The sequence below is a fragment of the Coturnix japonica genome, chromosome 2 (assembly GCF_054131305.1).
Source record: "Coturnix japonica strain WE chromosome 2, WE-NBRP24, whole genome shotgun sequence".
In the NCBI taxonomy this organism is placed as follows: domain Eukaryota; kingdom Metazoa; phylum Chordata; class Aves; order Galliformes; family Phasianidae; genus Coturnix; species Coturnix japonica.
This window is the reverse complement of record NC_140664.1, coordinates 88,749,304-88,757,835: the sequence shown is the minus strand read 5'-3', so window position 1 is coordinate 88,757,835 and position 8,532 is coordinate 88,749,304. Positions and strand designations below refer to the sequence as shown.

The 8,532-nt window shown below is 54.3% G+C and overlaps 1 protein-coding gene across 1 annotated transcript; it reads right to left on the bottom strand.

Moving 5' to 3' along the window:
- Positions 1–229: 229 nt before the first annotated feature.
- LOC146762028 (SUN domain-containing protein 2-like) lies at positions 230–7,211 on the bottom strand. The gene is made up of 10 exons (XM_085539243.1): positions 7,078–7,211; positions 6,231–6,545; positions 4,213–4,274; positions 3,998–4,058; positions 3,479–3,635; positions 3,124–3,208; positions 2,535–2,647; positions 1,614–1,784; positions 1,177–1,269; positions 230–486 (listed from the first exon to the last, which is right to left on the bottom strand). The coding sequence occupies exons 1-10, from the start codon at positions 7,209–7,211 to the stop codon at positions 343–345; spliced, it is 1,335 nt and encodes a 444-aa protein (XP_085395369.1). The 3' UTR covers positions 230–342.
- Between the last annotated feature and the right edge of the window lie 1,321 nt (positions 7,212–8,532).

Below are 8,532 nucleotides of genomic sequence, written 5' to 3'. Positions count from 1 at the left end.
GGAAGTCCAAGGGGGTACCAGTTCTGCTGACTCCCACCCGTGGTTCAGTGAGGACCAAAAAAACCAGCACGTGGAGATCACTCTGCCAACTCCCACCCAGTCGCTTGCTTGCTCTTCCTACCCAGAAGGAGAGCAAGAGAAAAGGGGATGAAAAAGCACGTGGGTCGAGATAAAGTCTGGGAGATCTCTTAACAGTTACTCCGATGGACAAAAGAGATTCAACATGGAAAATGTTTAATTTTTTATTTGTTTAATTTATTTTGAGATAAGCCAAATAGATTTCCCCAAGCCAAATCAATTTCCCCAAGCCAAATCAATTTCCCCAAGCCAAATCAATTTCCCCTAGCCAGATAGTTTTCCCCTGGCATCGTCGTCACGGGCTGGATCGCCGTGGAGTCTGAACTGATACAGACAGGTGTACTCTGGGTGGCCCCAGTTGCTCAGCACTTGCAGCTTCACATAACTGATGAACCCAGAGAGCTCGTTCTGCAATGAGAAAAAGAAATGAAATGCGTTTTCCTCTCTGCCCTTTGACCACTGACAATGCGGGAGCGACACAGTCGCGCAACATCTTACTTCAGGCTGCCCTCCTAGTTCTTTGACACGCTGATGTGCTCCCATAGCACAGTCTTACCCTGCTCCACCTCTTTGGCCACATGAGTTTTAAGGAAACAAACAGCTACCAAAAGCTGCAGCAAATACGCAGGCAAGTTCTTTGCACTTGCTTTGAGTGTGTGTGCATGCACACAAAACGGAGGGATGTGACACTCATTAGCTTCTCTAACAAGTCACCCAGGCAGAATGGCCTCCCTTACGCTTCCTGTTACCGGCAACAACAAGACCCTTGGAAAGCCACACATCCCCAGTGTGAAAGTAGCACACCAACAGTATCGCATACATCGAGAGGTGCCTACTTCTGTGCAATCGCAAGCCACTTGGTCACGGTGGTTTCTGCTGCAAGTGCAGCTGAAGCTTAGCTGTGCTAAAAGCTGTAGTAGCTCGCAAGCTTAAAAACAACATGGAAGCAAAACCAGCACGGCACTCTGGGCATACGCAGGTAGGGAGTGGCAGCAGAAGAAATGCCAGAAGGCCCTCATACACCTCTGGCTTGGAAGCTTCTGCCCAGCCAACCTGGTTCTCCTCTCCCACGCTTCACGTCCCTCTTAGATGACGTACCTTCAGTTGGAAGGTCTGTCTGGGAGCCTGGCCTGGAACAAAGGTGAACTCTCCCAGGAAAATTCCTTCCTCATCATCTTCTGCCTTCAGGCCCTACAGGAAGACAGGGGTGGAGAAAACAGAACAATGGGATGCGCTGCCGGACAATGATCACAGAGCCCCGCAGGGACTGGAAGCAGAGGTGGTCTGGGACCATCCACTGTGCCATTTCCCTTTCCCTCCGCCTCTCAAACTACCAACTCGCCCCAGGAGTGGGAAACCTTCTTTGCTGCGCTACGCTGGACAGAAAAGGAATGCTGTGGAAATGGAGCAACTCTGAGGAACTTCTTTCTCCCCCAAGGCAGGGAAGGACTGCATGCCGCAGCGCTCTTGGAGCTGCTACCACCGTCCACCTCAAATGCTAAGCAGAACCCCCACAGCCCAGGGGTATCACTTACATAGACAGCAAAGTCCTTGGGAGCACTGGAGATGCTGTCTGCACGGTACGCCGCTGCTGGAATTCCGTGGTTTAAGGTAACTGCTGTGGGAAAGATGGCCATGGGCAACTTGATGACAACGTGCCCTTGGCTTCCTGGGAAGGGCCAGCAGTTTCCTGGATGATTGTCAGGCTAGAAAGAGAAGAAGGAACAGTGTTCACGTGTGAAAGAGAGTCCTGGCTGGAGTTCCTGCTCCAGCATCAGAGGTTCTGGAGTTGTATCGGCCCATCAGCTCTGCTCCGAAGCACATTCATAAGTGCACGACAGTGAGCTGGGTGCACAACTCGCAGAAGCTCTCAGGCTCCTTCTTTTGCGGAGCAGCTTGCCAAAAACAAGGAGGGGCTGCAGTGGTTGAGGGGCACCTGCCAGGACAAAGAAGGGCTGGCCTGCATGAGCCTTTCCTGCAAGGGGAAGCAATCGCTCCCCCTCATCAATTCCCACCTCTCTGCACCAGCACCAGCCGGGGCTCCGATTTGTTAGGTAGCTTGTGAGCAGTGACACGATACGCTGGCAAACACAACATGGGGCCCTCCTGCAGCGCACGCCCTCTGTGCCCACCTGGGTCCACTGAGAGCCCCAGCGATCTCGCACCCCAAATCTCCCGTGGCACCTTACGGGTTCCCCTTCAATGCCAGCCTGACAGTTCCACAATGGCTGGGAAGACATGCAAGCCAGCCTGACAGAAGCTTGCACAAGAAGGACTGGGGGCAGTCTGGCAGAAGAAATTCTCAGCAGGGATACACAAGAGGGGACTAGGGCCTTGCAAGACGACCATAGGTAAGGCAAGCTGGGATGTGAGGACAAGTGTAAGGACAATCCCCTGCAGGGCTTTTGGTCTCCTCCACCCCGTACCATTCTTCCCCCGTTTCTCTGTGTTCTTACCTCAAGAATAATCTCAGGAGCCCTCATATAAGGTGTCACCAGCAACGACTGCCAAAAGACTTTCCCACTTCCAGTCCAGGAGGGTGAAGTCTTGGAATGAACGATAGCAGCGCCTACAAATCAAAACACGGGCCCCATTGTCAAGCAAGGCCAGGAGGAATCAAGGCCTGCTGACCTTGCTTTGCACATAAACAGCTGCACAGAGATGCCAGCTGCCCTTGCACTGTCCTCTTGAAAAAGCTGCTAAGCAGTCATACATCCTCAACAGGGATAGTTCCCTCCTCCTCTCCTGCCACTTCCCTCTGCAGCACAACGCACAGACTCACTCAACTATACTAAAGGGCAGCATAAACTGACAGCCAGCTGAGCAATCGTGTGAGAAACAACACCAAGTAGGAGTAGTGCTTTCCAGATGTGCTCCAGCCCACTGGAGACTCTCTCTGCAAGCACACTCTCAGGGCACAAAGCGGCCGTTCACTCCTCACCCCCTCTCCCCCACCGCTGCCCAAATGCCCATCCTGTCAAAGCAGACAAGAAGTGCATTGGAATCAACTTCTGTGGTCTGGTGGTTTCTAAAGTGGAATGGCACCTGAAGTCTTGCTGGCGTAATTCGGCATCCGGAATGGGCTTTCTTCCAGCTTCTCCAGTACTTGATTGATCATGTCTTGAACAGCCTGGGAAGGAAGACAAAGGAGAGCGCTGGTCAGAAGGATTAAGAAGGGGGAAAAGAGTTGCCTCCCAGGTTCCCTGCAAAGCCAGCCAAAGCAAACTTGGCTGCAAGTTGCCTGGGAACCTCCACAACTCTACTATGAACATCAGACACGGGAATGGAGAGGGGCTGCTCACTCCAGTGCTCCGGACACGGATGTGGCAGGAAAGGAAAGGCTTTTTCCTGTCGGGAAGCCCCATGACAGACAGGCAGCACTGGCAGACAGTCCTCTTACCTCGCCGGTGAAGCCTGGGAGCTCAGTTCTCCGGAAGGCCTCGTGGAGAGCACGCACAGTAATGTCCCTTGCTCCCCACTGCAGGAAATGAAGCTGCCGCTGGATCTTATTCTGCTCTTCCTCGCGGCTCAGCATTTCCAGATTACCAACCGCCACCCTGGAGACAGCAGGTAATGGAGAGAAGTGGACACGGCTCTCCTCTCACAAGCCATGGCACAGTGAGGCAGCGAACAAGCCTCACTGCGCGTGACAACAGGGTAGCCAAGAGTCAGTTGAGACTTGACTACGCTGGTTGGCAAGCTCCACGAGATTCCAACCAAGAAGGTGCTTCCTGGGTAACTCTGGGGGATCGTGGAGCTGTAGCGGTTTGAAGGAAAAGCTGGGAGAGGAGAATGGGAAATGGGAGAAGCACAGGCACTGTGCCATAGAAGTGTGACTCGGGTAAGAAGTGGTCACAGACAAGGGGCAGAGCTCCTCTCAAGAACGGTCTAGCCAAAGGGAGATTGTTTTGTTTTTTACCTTGGAGTCAGTCCTGCCGCCGTCCTGACCCCTTCAACAGCGTTTCCAATGCAGTAAACGCCTGTCAGGAATTCCACAAAGCTCTCAATACATTGCCGGCACAAAGACTTGGCGTTCTGCCTTGGGCTGCCCACTCCCCTGTCCCTGGGCAGAACAAACCACTGGGGGCTTCCTAAAGAAGCATCCTCTAGTCAGAGCTCTACAGAGAGACTCACCGAAGGGCACCACAACCACGGTGAAGAGCACCAGGGAAACTGTTTCCCTAACCAAAGCTGGCCTACAAAGGAGGAGAAGCGTGGTGATGAACCGCGACGCAGGCAGTATCTCTGCAGCTCTGAAGACAGCAACGGAGCAGCAGATTTTTCCTTAAAACTCGTGAAGGAACCATATCCTTACCAGTCCCCACGCTCGCCTTCACCTCGTTGCTCCATTTCAATGAAGCACAGGATCGCAAAGGAGTGAAAATCGCAGCTCGCTAAGGAGTGAGCCAAACCCTCTCCAACAGCTCGCTAAGGAGTGAGCCAAACCCTCTCCAACAGCTACGCTGTCAGGTCCGAGAGTGGCTAAGGCGTGGGGACAAACTGCCTCTGTGCTGAGGGCCCTTTGTGACTTCACAGTGGTCAGTGATGTCACCACAGGGGAGGCGGCGCCATGTTCTGAGGCACAGCCCTGTTCCTGACAGGGAGCAGATTCTGCACCTCCTGCCTGCAGGGGAAAGATCCTACATGGTCGGAACACCTCCTGCCAGCAGCCTGCTTGGTGGGATCCTGCTGAAGGGGGACAGGCTGGGAGCTACAAGACGCATTTTTCGGTTCCTACTTTTGATGCTCTGTACATCAGATGTCTCACTCCAGGTATCCAGACTTTTCCAATGCTTTCCTGTATCCGTCTTCCTACTGTCAGCCAGCGCTTCAGGCAGACGTGAGGGACTGCAAATGGCAGTTCCTGCAGAAATCACCAACAGGCAGAAACTGCACGTAGTTCTTCCTGCTCGTGAGAATTTCCATGCACTTCAATAAATATATGTTGTTGCCCTCTACAAAATGTCAAGTTGTGCCACTGCAAATTTAAAAGTAGCCCACAGGGGAATAGCACGGGGATCACAGAATCATGACTTGGGTTGGAAGGGACCTAAAGGGTCCTCAGGCTCCAACCCCCCTGCTGCAGGCACGGCTACCAACCCCCATATATAACACTAGACCAGGTAGTCCAGGGCCCCATCCAGCCTGGCCTTGATCGCCTCCGGGGATGGGGCATCCACAACATCTCTGGGCAGCCTCCTCCAGCACCTCACTGCTTTCTCTGAAAAGAACTTCCCTCCCTGCTATCCAACCCAAATCTTCCCTCTCTCTACTTAAAACCATTTTCCCATTACCAGCCTGGACATGTTACCAACAGGACACAGAACCATTGATCTCCACCCTCTCTCTATGGCCTTTCAACCAAGGAGACCTTAGCCAACAATTCCTTAAACAGCCTGAAGTTTGCTCTTCCGAACTTCAGGGTCCTGACCTCACTCTTTGCCAGGCCCACATTCCTCAAGACCACACACTCAACCAAGGCGTGGTCAACAGCAGTAGCAACAAGATCATCACTTTTCAAGCGCAGCAGCACTTCCACCTCCTCACTTCCCACACTGCGTGCATTGGTGCAAAGGCACTTCAGCTGGGCTTCCTGTCTCACTGCTGTTCTGGAGGATCTAGTATCCCCTAGAGCAACAGCATCCCTCAGTCCTTTTCCATCCCTTTGGACTCCACTCTCGTCATCCACCAAGTTCCATATGTACCCTCGAACTACCTGATCAGCCCCAGAGGCCCTCATTTTGTCCCCTTCCCCCTTCACAATTCATTTAACGAAGCCAGTTCCTGCACTGGGATCCTTTTACCACCGGAGACAGCTGAGTTTCCAGCTGCAGCCATCATGCCAGGTGCTGAGCAAATTGCCCCAGGCTCTTGCCTCCCTTCTCCGGCGCCATCAGACTCAGGCAGGCACTCGCTGCAGCCACACGCTTCGACTGCCCCTTCTTCACGCAGAGTCTCTGAATCCCCACTCTCCTTCTTTCTTTGTTTCTCCCCGGGCCTTTCTGCCTGCTGGACACCCCGCTGAGGCACGCTGTCCGGCACGCAGCCGACAGGCCCACTAACTAGCGGGCACATTCCAGGCCCCGCGCCAACTGCCGTGCCGTTCCACTTCCCGGCCCGGCCTACTGCCTCCCCGCGCCCCGGACGCTCACCCTGCTCGCTGCGCTCCGCAGCGGCTGCCCCGTCGGATCGGCGCTGCCAGGCGGAGGACAACGGCTCCCTGACTGGGCGAACCCCTCGAGGCGAGGCGAGGCGAGGCGAGGCGAGGCGAGGCGATTCCTTGCTGCGCTGCGGAGCGCGGCTGCTCCGTGCCGAGCGCCTCCCCCAAAAGAAGCGCAGGCTGGGACAGACGGCTCGGAACGGAGCTCGGAACGACCGTCCAGGCCGCAGCCCCGCTAAAGCAGGTTCCCTGTGGTGGGCTGCCCCGGAAGTCGTCCGGGCAGAGTCGCGTTAACTGTTGTTCAGGCCTTGAATCCCACAGAAGGGGACTCTGCACCCTCTCCGGGCAGCCCGCTCCGCTTCTCTGATACCTTCACAGTCAAGAAATATTTCCTCCTGTTCGCAGGGCATTTCCAGCGCTCCTGTGCGTGCCCGTTGGCCCTTCATTCTGTTACTGGGCAGCTGCGAAAAGAGCCTGGCCTCACCCACTCAACTGCTGCCTGTTGAATATTCATAAGCACTGAGGAGATCCCCTCTCAGCCTTCCAGGCCCAACTGGCCCAGCTCCCTCAGCCTTTCCTCAGAAGGGAGATGCTCCACGCCCCTCCTCATCCTTGTGGCCCTCCACTGTGCCCTCTCTAGAAGTTCCCTGCCTTAGTTGAGCTCAGGAGCCCAGAATAGGACACGGTGCTCCAGATGCGGCCTCACCAGGGCTAGAGGAGATGGGGAGGACCACCTCCCTCAAACTGCTGGCCATGCTCTTTTTCATGCAGCCCAGGATCCCACTGGCCTTCTTGTCAGCACGGGCACACTGCTGGCTCATGGCCAACCTGTAACCCACCGGGACCCCAAGGTCCTCTCAAAGGCAGAGTAGAGTGACACAATCACCTCCCTGTGCCTGCTGGCCACCTCTCCTCTGATGGAGCCCCCGATACCATTTGCTTTCCACGCTGCAAGAGTACGCTGCTGGCTCATGTTCAGTTTCTACCAGGATCCCCAGGTCCTTCTCTGCACGGCTACTCTCAAGGGTTGCTCCTTCCAGTCTGCATATATCCCTAGGATTCCACCGGCCCAAGTGCAAAACCTTGCACGTGACTGTGCTCATTAGATTCACCCGGGCCCACCTTTCAAGTCAGTTGAGGTCCCTCTGAATGGCACCTCTTCCTTCCATTGTTTCAGCCGCACTGCTCAGCTTAGTGTCCTCAGCAAACTTGCTGAGGATGCACTCAGTTCCATCATAGATGTCATTGATAATGATATTAAAGAGCACCGGCCCCAGGACAGACCACTGGGGGATGCACCTTCTCCTAGGATGAAATCGGGTTTGTCAGACAGGATCTACCATTCGTAATCCCATGCTGACTGGGCCTCATCCCCCCCCAGCGTACCGTTAACTGATCTGCGACACCTCCCGAGATCGTCCATTCCATAACCTTCCATGGTACCAAGGTGAGACCATAGGTCTTGTAGCTACCGGGATCATCTTTTCAGCTCTTTTTAGAGACGGGTGTCACGTTTGCCAGTCTCCACTCCACTGGGACATCCCCAGTTAGCCCAGACTGCTGAAGGATGATGGAGAGCAGCTTGGCATCCACATCCGCCAACTCACTCCCCACTGTAGGGTGCAGTCCATCTGGGCCCATGGACTTCTGAACATCCAGCTTTCAGAACAGGCCCCAAACCATCTCACTGTGGATTATGCAAGGCCTATTCTGTCCCCCCTCCCTATCTACCAGCGCAAGGAGCTGTTCCCGGGAAGTAACGAGTCTTGCAATTAAAGACCGAGGCAAAGAAGGCATTAAGATCCTCAGCCTTATCATGATCCTTGCCACCGCGTTGCCCTCAGCATCATCCAGCAGGGGATGGAGATTCTCCATAGCCCTCCTCCTGCCGTTGACGTATTTTTGGAAATATTTACTGTTGTCCTTCCCCTAAGAGGCCAAGTTCAGTTCTAGCTGGGCTTTTGCTTTTCTAATTTTCTCCCTGCACAGCTTCACTATGGACTTGGAATAGTTGTAAGTAGCTTGCCCATTCTTCCAAATACCATAAACTTTCCTGTTGTCCCGGACTTCCAGTCAGAATTCACCGTTCTGCCTGACCGGCCTCCTTGCCCGTTGGCGCATCTTCTGTGATATGGTGACGGTCAGCTCCTGTCCCTCTAAAATAACTTCCTAAAAGTATTCCCAGCCATCCTGGGCTCCCATGCCCTCCACAACTGCCTACCCAGGGACCCTCTCAACCACAATCTGAAAGAGGACAAGCTCTGCCCCCTGGAAGTCCAAGGGGGTACCAGTTC

What these genes read in the sequence shown, in the direction of transcription:
- LOC146762028 (XM_085539243.1), bottom strand. Translation starts at nt 7,211, where the DNA reads ATGAGCCAGCAGCGTACTCTTGCAGCGTGGAAAGCAAATGGTATCGGG. An exon ending in TGCGGAGCGCAGCGAGCAGG is followed by an intron (nt 4,275 to 6,230) that starts GTGAGCGTCCGG and finishes CCTCCTTTGTAG; the next exon opens with GCCAGCTTTGGTTAGGGAAA. An exon ending in CGTGGTTGTGGTGCCCTTCG is followed by an intron (nt 4,059 to 4,212) that starts GTGAGTCTCTCT and finishes AATTCCTGACAG; the next exon opens with GCGTTTACTGCATTGGAAAC.